The 13766-nt window shown below is 53.2% G+C and overlaps 1 protein-coding gene across 1 annotated transcript; it reads right to left on the minus strand.

Moving 5' to 3' along the window:
* Positions 1-5694: 5694 nt before the first annotated feature.
* HOXA9 (homeobox A9) lies at positions 5695-13145 on the minus strand. The gene is made up of 2 exons (XM_077303263.1): positions 8069-13145; positions 5695-7169 (listed from the first exon to the last, which is right to left on the minus strand). The coding sequence occupies exons 1-2, from the start codon at positions 8619-8621 to the stop codon at positions 6931-6933; spliced, it is 792 nt and encodes a 263-aa protein (XP_077159378.1). The 5' UTR covers positions 8622-13145; the 3' UTR covers positions 5695-6930.
* Positions 13146-13766: the final 621 nt, after the last annotated feature.

Here is a 13766-nt window from a genome sequence, read left to right on the forward strand (position 1 = left end):
TGCAAACAGGGAGGGGGGAAGGAAAGAAAATATGAAACACCCCCCCCATACAAAAAAAAACAACAACCCTTCCTGCCGCTAACTAAGAGCACCGGATAGGCTTATCAAAAAATCAAAGGCGGTCGCCCAAGCGTTCCTGCAAATCATGCTTGATTTTTTTTTCCTGCGGGAAAGGAAATCGTGAAATATTTATACGGGAGGTCTCCTAATTTGCTAACAGATTTATTAAGATGCTGACATTACGCAGTCGGCCAATATCTCCGGGCGAGAGGAACGGCGCTTCGGGGGAGCCCTCTGTCTGCCTTGGCTCGCTGCGAACCACTCGGCGCCCGGGGGGGGGGGGCTCCCGCGACGGGCCTTTCCGCGCCTCTCCCCCAAGGGGCGAACCCTCTCCCTGGGGTCCCTCGGCCGCTCTCCCGGGCAGCGACTCGCAGAAGGGATTGGGGGGGGGGGGGCTGGCCAACCTCCTGGGCGCCTTGGCTGCCTCCTGACCGGCAGCAACGTCATCCCACCTCCCCCCAATATAGATATATATTTAAAGAAGGGAAATAAGGCAAGGATCTTGAGCCCCTTTCCGAAGGAGACTGAAAAAGGTTTTGCCCCCTGACTGCTATCAAGTACCTGCGTGCTAGTAGCCAAGACACCTCCCCCCCTCCCGTTTTCCCCGAGCGCCACTCCGGCTCCTGCATTTCTCCGAATCCCCCCCTCCACGCCCCCCCCCCACACACACCCCGGCTGCTTCCCCTGGAGGAGCCTGCCTGCCATCTTTCCTTTAAAGAGATCGTAAAAGTGGTTTCCTTCCTAGGGGGGGGGGGTTGTAAGCTCGGCTTTTACTACCCCTGCTCGATTGCACCCCATAAACTGGAAGGAGGACAATGCGATTGCTCCGGAAATCCTCCCTCTTCAATAGTGGGATTTGGTGTCCTGGGTGTACAAAGCAGTTCTCGCCAGTGGAAATGGGCCCTGGAGAGATTTCGCACGGAATCTTGAGGAGGTACATTGAGGGGACCCACTGAGAGAGTCTGTGCCATGGTGCCTTCTGGACCCACAGCCTGGGGGCTCCATGGCGCTCCACCTTGCCCTGCCCGGTCACCATAAAGGTGGAGGAGAACTTGTCTCAAGGGCGTCGGGGCAGCGGAAGGGTGCGGAGGGAAGTCTGCCAGGAGAGCTGCTTCTGGGCACAGAGATCCCTCTCAAACCATAGGGCAGGCATGGACAACCCCCGGGGCTGCTGCTGCTGCTGCTTCTGCTGGGGGAGGCAGCGGTGGGAATCCCCTCCCCAATAGAAAGAAAGAAAGAAAGAAAGAAAGAAAGAAAGAAAGAAAGAAAGAAAGAAAGAAAGAAAGAAAGAAAGAAAGAAAGAAAGAAAGAAAGAAAGAAAGAAAGAAAGAAAGAAAGAAAAGCTAAACCTGCAGAGCCCGAGATCAAAGCGGCTGCAGGAGACGGCATCAGACCCATAAATTGCTGCGGGTGACACAAGATGTGTGGAGGGCGCAACAGCACCCAAATGCGCCAGTCTAGACTTGGGGGTTGGTAAAGTCAGGCAGGCAGGGCCTTAGAGATGCCCCTGGAAAGGGCCCCGTGAAAAGCAAAGGCCTCCCTAGGCCGAAGGGCAGGAGAGGCGGCGGCCCCCGGACCGGGCTTGCTTCCTATTAGCTCCTGATTATGGCCCCCTAGAAGTCGCCCTCTTGGAAGCATTGGAAGCGTTAGGGCCCCTCGTTGTTTCGACCAGGAGAGGGCCAAGGGGATGCCAGGTGGCCTTTGCAAGAAGCCCTTCGGGGCCCTCCTTGGCGGGGGGGGGATCCATCCCACGCACCTCCTGGGCCTCTGCGCAAAAGGGGCTCAAGCCAGGCCGCGCTTTCCTGGGAATGACCCGGGGATGGGGAAGCGGCCTTCAGCTCGGAGAGGGCTCTATGAAGGGACACCCCCCCCCAAAAAAAATTGGGGTCAGATTTCTTTCCAGTCCAGAATTGTAGGCAGGGACACCAGCGAAGCGGCGTTCTTTGGCAATTCCGAGCAGCTCTTTGGGTGCCGAGCAACCCAGTGTCTGAATGCACGTGGGATCCGCAGGGTCATTTGGGTCTATCCAAGAGCAAAGGCACCACCGAACGTGCATTTCATTGCAGGCGAATGAGGAGCGGGCAGCCTCGCCAGACCGTGTGGAAAGCGCCCGTTGTTCGTTAGCAGGAATTCTCTTTGGACTCTCTCCCCGCCAGGAACCCTCGTTTCCAGTTGGGGCCCCGGACGGAGGTTCAACCCTTCTGCATCCTGCCCCTCCTTTATAATAATACACTCTTTTGGGATTCTTTCCTCCTGTTTCTCTCCCCGGTGCTAAAATAGAATAGAATTCTCAAATTCCGTTTTCCCTTCAAAAGATCCCTGTGCATTTCTTTTGTAGCCTCTTTTATGTTTTCCTCGCATAATATTATGTTCCCCCTATTATTATTTCTGCAGTATTTCCATACTTGTAAGCCCAGTAGTGCCCGTCAAGCGGTCAGTTTTCTGAGGAACGCCCGTTCTCTTCCTCCCCTTTGGTGGTGCAGTTAGATCCATACAGTAGCTCTCAACCCAAGAAGCGAAGGTAGGGCTGTTGTTTGGATGAGCGAAGCCGTAAAGAAATAGCGGGAAGCCTTCCGGAATGGATCCGGGCAGACATATCCCTGACCCCTGCGGTGTGTCAGTCTGCTGGCATCTGCATCCCACCGAGGCGAAATGGCTTGGGAATCCAGCGGCGCCCTGAACATCTGCTGAAGAATTTCAGTGGCCGGTAAATAATTTTCACATTAAAATCTGCAAGCTGGCCGCTAATGCCAGCCCTTCTTGGTGTTTCTCAGAGGATAATTGGCTCCTTGCGGGATGAAATTGCTTCAAGAGAGTCCTCTGCTTCACCAGGGACTGAATACCTTGCAGGGGATCGAGTCCTTTCCGTGTTGCAGGATCTTTCCCGGTGGTTCGTTGCCTCCTGCTTTGTCGATGACCCGTCTAAGCATTATTCTCACCGACCCGGGATTTTTTTTTTACAGCATTTTAACGCACCCACCTGGTTCTGAACAATTTAGGAATGTTTTCTAGAATCATCGATATGGCATTTGAAGCTCCATTAGGCTTCCCCATTCCCACTTATAAAATTGCTCAAGTAACCACAGTAAAAAGGATAAACAGTTCACTTGGCCGCAAGCGGGTTAGTGAAAGTGATTAAATTTCGTGAATATACATAGATAGCTGTTGACACACAGATAATTGCATTCTATTTTTGTGCATATGCACATGTTGTTGTTTTTTAATCAGCGCCCCAACCCACTTCGGTTTCATTGTATTTTGCACTCATACCCCATACATTCGGTAAATAGACCATATATGCACTGTTGACCCACATATATAGGCTCAGAAAATGGGGCTGGCTGGCCATGAAAACACAAAAACGGCAATATACAATATACAATCCTTGAAATATTTGTAAAGACGATACCGATGGATAGATACATATTTCCACACTGTAGATCTAATGACATACAGATAAGAAAAGACAAGCAGGAGATTCAGGGCTCATTCGTTTGTCGGAGGATTAACTAATGAAACATTTTCAGAGCTGCTTAAAAAACAAAACAAAACAAGGGTGTAGGGAGATCTGAGTTTATTTGCCGAATCTGATGTCAACAAGATGACATTTTAAAAACAAATAGGAGATGTAGCATCCATATACATCCACTGAAGACTCTTGTCCTTTGTTTTAAAAGATCAGTAGTCCCAAATCCGCACATGCTACGAGAAGTCGACATTTTAGAAGCTTTCTATTGATTTCATGGTGGATTAGTCCTTGTTTTCGTGGACCAACAGTGCCATCTGCTGTTCACATTCGGTCATTGCAGGCAATAAAACAGGCTCAGGAATCCTTCAAAAGTGCAAACGTAGTGGGTGTACACAGGAAAGCTTATAGCAGGAATAAAACTTTGTTGGCCTTAAAGATGTCACTGGGCCCAAACTTAGCTCTGATACTTGGTTTCTGCCACAGCAACTGGTTCAATAATCTTCCTGTGCGATGAAGGAGCAATTACAGAAAAAAATCCCAGCTGCAAATTCATTACAGATAAAGTCCAGCCTACGTTTAAGAGGAAAAGGGGATCATAAAAGCAAGCTATTTCCGCACAGCCGCTTTATCTGAAACAGCCAGACAAAATAAAATGAAAGGGCTTTTGTGGGAAATCTTAATTGTGGCTGGACAGTTGTAAACTCATTAAGGGCCGAATTCCAGACAGTTCGCAGACCCGCCATTTATTACGCGCTCCTAGCCCTGATTCTTTGAAGTCCCCACTGTCTGCAACAACCGAGGGCGTCCCAACATCCAAACCGTTGGAACAGGCATCAATTAGAGACCTCGCCCCCCCCCCCCCCGCCCTCCAAGAACTCTTTCGCCTTTTGCTAACGCATCTAATTTCTGGATTCTAAATAAATAAATATATATATATAAAGGAAAGAGACCGAAGCCAGAGAAAAACCTGAACATTGAAACTTTGCAAAGTTCTTGAGGTTCTGAACGTTCTCCTCTTTACGCCTGCGGCATTTTACACCCCATAAAATGTTACAGCCGTCATTTTCTTTTATGGCGGTGCACGGCTCTGAATTTTCCTAAGGGCGCCTTGAGCCAAGGCTTGTTAGCTGGAAGGGCGCGGGCTTGTTTTGGCTTTAAAAAGAGACCGGGCCATTCATTCCTTCCTTCCTTCATTCATTCATTCGGCAAAAGCGTTTCTGTTTGTTCTTGGGCACAGTTCGGCTCCGGTGGGCGTTCTGGGGCCGCCGCCTCCTGAGCAGATAGCCGAGAGCCGGGGCCAGGAGCCGCAGTGTCCCACTCTACCGAACCAGCATTTTTAGGGCTCAGCCTCTGAAGCCAAATGCTTAAATCCCCGGACCCCTTTACTCCGAGGCCTTTAGTATTGGCCCCACCCTTCCCCAATTTTTTCCCCATTTCTAATTCGGATTGAAATGATCGCAAACAAAGCCTCCATGAATATTGTTTGAAGGCGACCCGCTTCCGCTACATTTCAAATGCTCTGCGTTTATTTGGCTAGGCGGGAGAAGGCAGCTGAGTCGGGATCTGCGGGGGTAGGGGCGTTCTGGGCCGGCAGAAGGTTGAAATTTCCTACCGGAGGCTTTGTTCGACTGACTGGCTGCCTTTGGTGGAACCCGTTTGTGACTATTTTGGCTGGGGGCTTTCAAACGTTGGCTGGGGGGGGGAAGCAGCCCCACCTACATCTACCCCTCATTTTCCCCTGCCTCTCACTTTAAGGCGGGCAGAATACCTGCTATTCTTGGCCTCAATATGGGGGGCTTGTAACCTTATTGGGTGTTCTCACTCTTTATGGTGAGTGATAAAAGAAATCTGGGATCTGATGCCCCTCAGATCTCTGTCCCTCGGGGAGCAACATTGCCTGGGAATCAGCCCCATGGAAAGGATCAGGACCTCCCTTTGAATAGCTCTGTGGAGGATCAAGTGGGCTGCTGGGTTGGTCTGAAGGAACACATTTGAGTCCAAGGGCACCTTTAAGACCAGTAAGGATTTACTCCAGGCGTGGGCTTTCCTGGGTGCCGCTGGACTCAGAATCCAGGTTCAGTTCTCTTCCCAACTGCCGCCTATCTACTTGGGCCGGGCATTGGTGGGCTAGCGGCCTCTCAATAATCTTAAAACATCACAAAATATTAAGAAGAATCAATATATACTTTATTTTGCAAAAAAAGTTAAATATCATTTGGACACAACTATTTGGTCAGTAGGCCATGAGGTAACTACGGCAAAATATACAGTGTAGATTCTGCATAAACATAACTTCCAGGATTTAATTATTTTTTTCGTAATAATTGATACAAATCTACAATAACCCAAGGTAGGTTTTTAGAGCGTATAATTTATTATCAATAAAATTAAATTTCATTACAATAAGAATCAAATTATTTGATTAAACTTAAAAACGTAAACCATAGGTAGTTACCTTTTTTCACATATATGTATAGCTCCAATAGCCAAAAACTGCTCACGGGTGCAAAAACAATATTCAAGCTAATCTGATTATTAAGGGTTTCATCTTTAATATATAGATAATATATATACAGCTGAAGGAGACAGTACTATATATAGAGATATATAGATCAGTGTTTTCTGTGCATACTAAGATGACTTGCTTTAGAGGAAGGGAGAGCTCCTGATTTCTTTTCAGGCTCAGATCATGGCCCCCTCCTGTTTTTTAAAAGTGGGGGGGGGAGAGGGAGAAAGAATATTCTTTCCCATACAATCCAAAGTTAACTGTCTAATTATACAGAAAAGACTTCTTACACTACAGAGCTATACTCTATGCAACTTTTATAATAAACAACCTGAGTTCAAATTGAATTCTAGCTTTCACAATCACATCTGGTACAGCACCCAAGCACAAAAATTGAGTCACAAATATCATTACCACGATAAAACACAGTGTTCAAGTATTAGAGCAGACCCCTCTCTGCCACGCAAAGAGCAAATAAAATTAACTACTTTGACTAACCTATACAGTCTGTAAAGAGTTGTGCATTAAAAAGGTAGTTTTTCTTTCTTTCTTTCTTTCTTTCTTTCTTTCTTTCTTTCTTTCTTTCTTTCTTTCTTTCCTGACAGGTAGATTTAAACAAGCCAACAAATCAGCTTTGCGCATTAATAATGCCCCCTTTTCTTTCCTATGATCAGACAATGGGGAAATCGTGGTACCTCCTGAAGAGCTCCAGGGTCCATCCACCCACCCTGTGCTGTGCTGGCGAGGTACATTAAGCACGGAGTTGGCAAGGACAGAAATCAACGTGGAGGCCTGGCCACGGCCAGGGGTGGGTGGGCGGGTGTGATGGGTGTGTGTGTGGGGGGGTTGCATTGGAGGAGGAGAATTCTGCTGCTGGAGAGAAACCCCTGCATCATCACTCGTCCTTTGCTCGGTCCTTGTTGATTTTCTTCATTTTCATCCTCCGGTTCTGGAACCAGATTTTCACTTGTCTCTCGGTTAGGTTCAGCAGCCTGGCCACTTCATACCTCCGGTCCCTGGTGAGATACATGTTGAAGAGGAATTCCTTCTCCAGCTCCAGCGTCTGGTGCTTGGTGTAAGGGCAACGTTTCTTCCTGGTGGATCTCGCGTGTAACCAGTTTGCAGAAGGGTTATCTGCAGGGAAACCATGCCAAGCGGTTAGGGGAGAGAAGTCCCTCCAAAACAGCCTGCAATCCTGGCCTCCCTTGGCTGCGCCCTCCTCCCCTCCCTCCCGCTCAGACCCCCACTTCCTTTAGAAGACAGGAGGTGTCCTGATAAGGGGTGGGGGGTTTACGAGGTCCCTTTTATTGGGAGTGACACCCACGGTGGGTCAGACACAAGGGGCAAAACAGCCCCCCACGAGGAGAGGTCCCTTAGAAATTCGTGTAGAAAACCGTCATTGGCCCGGTCCTCCGCCTCCGCTTTCTCTGCCCTTCATATTGTTTACCTAGCCTACACTTTCGAGGTCGGGCTTTCCTCTTGTGCCTCCTCCCAGCCCAGCCTCTGATTCTGCCCCCCCCAGCCCCAAGCACGCTGGACGAGCCAGGAGAAGAGCGAGGAGGGGGCTAGCTGTCTCTATGCCGCGTGCTGCTGACCTTCCCCTGTCCTGCATCCGCCACTCGAGCCAGGAAAACAGCCAGCGCTAGCGGGCTCCTGACCCTGATCAGCAGGGCGGCGTCCTTTGTGGCCGCTCCGTGTCCCGGCGGTTCAGTCCAACACAAGATGGATCGAACGGAGGAGGGGTGGAAGAAAAAAGGTCTCCCCCCCCCTGCCCCCATCTGCCCCATGTAGCTTGGGTCTCTTTCTGGGCAAGTCATTTGTCACAAAGGGCTCAGATTCACATCCAATGCTGGGTTTGGGCAGAGAGCATTTTCTCTCCCTTCTCCCGCCCCACCTGTCTAAGGCTACTGGCCTTCTTGAGGCCCCCTCTCCGCTTCCCCCCCCCTTCCCTCTCTGGCTTTGGAGCTCGAGTATCGAGCCCAGGCCGCTGGACGCCCCTCGCGGCTCCCCGGCGGCCTTGCGGAGGGACTTACTTGGGTCCAGCTGGGGCTTGTCTCCGTTGGACTCGCTCTCGCCGTGGTTTTCCGCGAAGGGCCCGTCGGGGGCTGGCTTATCCCTATCAGCTGGAGGAGAACCACAAGCAAAGTCAGTCAGGGAGAGTGCGTGCGGGTCAAAGGTGGTACAGTCACCCCGCCGGGCCGAGAGCGGTTCCGGTTTAATGCCGTAATGCCTGCTGGCGGGCAAGCCGGGGAAAGAGAGGGAGCCCGGCAGGGGCTCGAGCCACGAACGCATGTACCTGCCGTCGGGCGCTGCCATGGGTGCCTGGTGGTGCACGTACGGGTGGTACACGGCGGGCACATTGTTAGCGCTCGGCGGGTGCGCGGCGTTCCAGGAGGCGCTGAAGACCGACGCTTTGGACTGGAAGCTGCAGGGGGCGAATTCGGGGTGCTCGCCCAGGCTCGCCTGCCGGCCCGGCTGACCCAGCGGCGCAGCGCCGTAGCGGGACTGCACCAGCTCCTCGCTCTCGTGGATGAGGAAGGAGTCCACGTAGTAGTTGCTCAGCGCGCCCGAGGAAGACATGGCCATGCCGCCCGGCCGCGGCGGCGCGAGGAGACCCGGGGAAATTAGGGCACGGCGGATTTCATGACACAACTTGGTCCTGCCGAAGAACTACAGTCACCTAATAAGTTGGCGGCTGCCCGCCCGCTCATTGGCTGCCGCGCATCACGTGGCCGGGCAGCAGAACAATAACGTATAAATCAGTCCGCAGGCTATTAATGGGTCGGTGTTTTCCAGTCATCATTTTTATAGCAAAGCCATATGCCTTTATGCAAAGGGATCCGCAAAGTTTGTTTTAATTGTGGCCAAACGAGATTAAAAGATCAGGAATTCTTTTTCTGGGGGGGGAGGGGAGCCAACACCCTTTGGAAGCGGACTATTTTATATCATAATTAATCATCCTATCAGTGGTCCGTGTGCTTTGCACGCGCGCGCGCGCGCGCACACACACACGCACACATATACACACACACAAGCGCGCGCACACACAAACAGCCAGACCGTCCTCCTTGGACCGGAGACCTTCACATAAAATTATACAATAATTGAAGTAATAAAAAAGACAAAATAACACTGGCGGCCTACTGTATTTAAATATATATTTATTATTATATTTCATAAGGAGTTATTGTTTCAGGAGCCACGGGGCTGTTATTAACTCTGCCGCGACGAGCCCATTCATTTGCATCACCGCGTCTCGCAGCAGTAAAAATTTACGAGTGCCTGGAAAGGTTAAATTAGACTATTGTGTTTAGTTTGGGAACTCACTGTAAATAATGGTGCGCCGCCGCGGCGTTCGGCGGGGAACGGGGCTGGCTGGCTGGCTGGCTGGCGGGGAAAAGTCAAATCCAGCCCGGCGCTCCTTCCGAAGGGCAACGCGCCCCCTCCGCCTCCGCCTCCGCCCGCCAGCCCCAGCCCAGCAGAGGAGGCGAAGGGAGCCGCATCGCCCTCCAGCCTTACCGCAGCACCTCGATGGGCACCTCCGATCTGGGAGTGCCCAAAGCCACGGCTGCCCACCCGGCAGAGTCTCTGTCTGGGGCCCCGGAAACAACTCCGCAGCAGGCGGCCGAGACCGCCCTCCCCTCCCCACACCCTTCTCAGGACTTGCCGCCCAGGTCCCCTCCACCTGCATGGATGGCGGGTCGCTTGGGGGAAGGGGTCCTGTTGTTTTTTTCCAGTCGTGGTTCTGCGCTCTCTGCCCTGGGACCTTGTCGCACGCGGACAGCCCTCCCGCCAAAGGTAGCAGGGAAGGGACTTCTGCAGGAGGAAGAAAGTGGGGTGAGGCCCCTCGATCAAGTTGACTGCGAAGCGGATCCTGCCCTGCCCCCTCCCCTCCTGGCGCGACGACTCCCCCGTGAAGTGTAACTGTGCATTCGCTCGGGGAGGGAGAAAGAACTGCCGCGACCTACTGTACATTGGAGGGGGGGGGGGGGTGAGGGAGAGAGTTTTCTTCCTTCATTCCTTCCTTTCTCTTTGGCAGGACATTGAATTTCTCGGTCTGCGTGAAAGCGAAAGGGGGGCTCCGTCTCCCCGGGCGCCCGGCTGGAGAGGCGCCGTTGGCCCCGGCAGGGCTTGAACACTCTTCCTTCCCAGCCACCGGATCGGAAAGCAAAAGGTGTAAACCGTTATTTACTTTCTGGCGCCTTCGCCGTGCTAATACTGGGGAAGGTTACAGCCTTCTGCGGAGGGGGAATAGCCGGTGATGTGGCCCTCAGATCAAGTCCAGTGCTGCGAATTCAAGGAGCCGTTGAATGCGGATTGGAGCTGACATTCGAATTCACTTCTCCGGAGGACCCTTGCTTCTGTAGCTGTATTTGAAAAGAACTCAGACCAAAGATTGTGAGGGGTGGGGGAGAAAGGGAATAATTCCTACAGTTTCTTTCTTTCTTTCTTTCTTTCTTGTTCTTTTTCTTCTTCTTTTTTGGAGGGGGGTCTGATTCGAACTAGAGACTGTCAAAGCAGAGGGAAACCACGGGGCTAATTCAAGGCATGGATGAAGACCCTGCACGCGAGGAAGTCTGCTTCTCGTTATGCGTCCCTGGCTGCTGCCGTCCCGGGGTGTCGGGACACGTCCACATTCCCAGACGGACTTTGCTTTCCTTCGGCCGGGCTCTTCCCGCAGAATCCCGGATGCAAACAGGAACGACCCCGAAGAGCGACCCCCCCCCCCCCGCAGCAACGGAGCTGCATCAAAATGCCGACAAAGGTCTGGCTGAGGGGGCTGAGGCCCAACTCGGACTCCGCTGCCCCAGAAGCCACGTCTCCCTCTTCTCGGTCCCGCTCCTTCCCCGGGAAGAGGGAAGCCCTGCGTCATTTTTTGTTTAAAATCTGGAGTCAGCTGTGTTGAAATATGTCGGCGGAACTTCCTTCCTTCCTTCCTTGCTCCTCGAAGGAGAAAAATCATCCGAGCAGCAGGCCTCCAGGCGGTTTTCGTTTATTACATTTCGGGTGGGGCCATGCGGCGGCTATTCCATTTCTGATCAGGCACCCCTGAAAAGAGCAGCAGCCCAAGAAAAGACTCTCTTTACGCCGGGAGAACGTAATTCCTCTCTTTTGGGGGACAAATCCTAGCTGGGGAACAATGGCCATGAAAGAGCCTTCGGTGGGTGCAATAAACCGTTTGGGCAATGAGGGCGGGGGGGGGGTCCCTGCAAGGCGCTGGTGTCTGGCCCCTTGCCCTCCCCCCCCACATCAGGCCGCGGTTTCCTTGCGATGCCCGCTCAAGAATCGCGCCAGACATTCAGGTGGGCCAGGGCTTCCAACCGCCGCTGCCGCCCGCTTAAAATGCCCGGCGGCGGCTCCGGAGCAGAGCACGGCTGTCTGTCGCCTAGCGTCTGGAAAGGAGGGCCCGTCTCGCTCCCCGCGAAGGAAATGCGCCTGGGGTCTGGGAGCTCAGGAATTCGGCGGGCTAGACTTTGGCCCCCATCCTGAACCCAAAGGCTTGGGATTTATTTTCAAGGAAGGGCGGTGAGGATTTCAGCCTCGGGAGACGGTTAATGAACTCGGCCAGACTTCCCCGCGATCTATTGATCCCACCTCGGGTTTTCCTCTCGAGTAACACACGGGTGTGTCGAACGAACCCTTTAAACCATCCCTGGCAAAGACCCGAGGACAGAGAGAGAGAGAGAGAGAAAATACAAACGAGGGTTTCAAGTTGCGTTTTTGTTTCCTTTTTCGCCGCTCTTGACCAACAAGGCCCTCTCCCGTCACAGTCCCCTGGAAATCTCCCAGTTCAATGGAAACACATCCCCAGACTCTTGTTCCATATTTCTGTGGATGAGACCATTCATCCGTTCCTATTTAGCTGGTTGTTTTGTGGTGTTTTTGTCCCGCTTCGGGCATCCCCAGCACCCCCAAAAGCCTCTTTTGGAAGAAATGGCCATGGAATTAAATTTGGAGGGGGGGGGGATGAACGATCAAAGAATCAGGATGTTCCCCATCACAATGCCGAGAAAACCCAGAAAAACAGACCCATTCCGGGCGTTTCGTCAGTGTGTCCCGGTCCCCCGCTTGCCTCCCCAAGGTGTAGCCATTGTAGTCTTCTCGACCTGGAGAGAAAGAGAGAGATCCTGCAACCAACAGGCCCGCCTATACGGCCAATGTAGGCCCAGAGGATCCTGCCAGCGTCTCTCCTGTCGCTTCCGCTGAAAGGCTGAAAACAGGGGAAATGCCCTTCTTGCCACCGCCACCCGAAAGGGACCGTAGCCAAGCGCCTTCCCACCCCCACCCCCGCATTAGGTACAATGGTACACGGGCTAGTTATGAAACGGCAAACATCTTCCTGGGGTGGGAAAGCCAGGCAGGCCGTCCCCCGGGCCTGCCGCCTGGCCAAGGACAGCTCTTGTGCATTTACACCAGCGCATGGGGAACAGTTATGGGGCCGGGGCGAACGAAGCCAGCCGAGGGTCGGCGGAGGCCGAGCGCGGTCGCGGTCGCTGGTTGCGCCTCACTGGAATGCGGGCGCACGGCTCGCTCCATTCATGGTCATAACCGAGGCCTTGTGGGCCGGAGAGGAAGCGCGGGGCTTCCGCCGAATTTTCTCTCTCTCTGGCTTCCCCTTGGCCCTGTCGCTGCCGAATTCATTGGAGAAGCCGGATGGATTTGGGGCGAGGGACGGGGCGGCCGAGAGGCAACTCCTGAAAGCCACCACTGTAAGCAAAGGGGGGAGAGGGCGGGAGAGGAAGCTCTCTCTCTCTCTCTCTCTCTCTCTCTCTCTCTCTCTCTCTCTCTCTCTCTCTCTCTCTCGGTGTGTGTGTGTGTGTGTGTGTGTGACCGACCTCGTAAGACAAAATAGCTCAATAAAATAAAAAGCAAGCGGCGAGCGAGAGGCGCGGAGAGCAGCAAGGCAGCAATCGCTACCATATTGCCTCTTTACCCAGCTGTGAAGTGAGACCCCGCGCAGAGGAAAACGATTCCAGGGCCGACCGGGAAGGTCGAGGGAGATCCCCTTTCGCTGTCATACAAAACAGAGCATCCCCTGGCGCACAGACAGCGAGAAGATTCCTGTAAGGCAAAGTGGCCCTGACCTTGAAGGAATTCGCCCCGTCACCCCCCCAGAATCCCGCTCCGCGCCTCCTGCCTACCGGCCCTACCGCGCCTCCCCGCCCCCTCTCTATTCCTTCCTTCCTTCCTTCCTTCCTTCCTTCCTTCCTTCCTTCCTTCCCACAGTCCCCTCCTCCGCCCCGGCAGCGGGCTGAACCGGAGAAAGGGCCGACGGAGTGGAGTTTTGCAGGCGCCCCAAAGGGAACAATGGCGTTGGCCCTTGACGCCTGGAGGAAAGAGCCGCCTTCCCACACCTCGTCGGCGCTTAAAGGCAGATGGGTTGGGTTGGGGGGGGGCGCTTATTAGACCCGCTTGATGAATACAAACTGAAGTAATGAAGGCAGTTTCGTGCTGTCGAGAGAGAGAGAGCTCCAGCCCCAACAACATGAAACTACCTAAATCACCGACCAGTTCTCAGCCGCCTAATTAAGAGGGCTCCCCATGGCCGCTCTCCTCAGGCCAAAGGAGCCCGCCACAAAGAACAACACAACAAACGCAAACCGGCAACGTGACTCCGACACCCCCTGGCTGCCGCCGCCGCCCCCCCTCCACCCCACAGCACTCGCCATTCCCTTCCCCCTTCTTGCGTTCCTTTTTTGCTTTCCATGTACTGTTTCAGCAGCCATATCC

Source organism: Paroedura picta, chromosome 11 (assembly GCF_049243985.1).
Source record: "Paroedura picta isolate Pp20150507F chromosome 11, Ppicta_v3.0, whole genome shotgun sequence".
Classification (NCBI taxonomy): Eukaryota; Metazoa; Chordata; class Lepidosauria; order Squamata; family Gekkonidae; genus Paroedura; species Paroedura picta.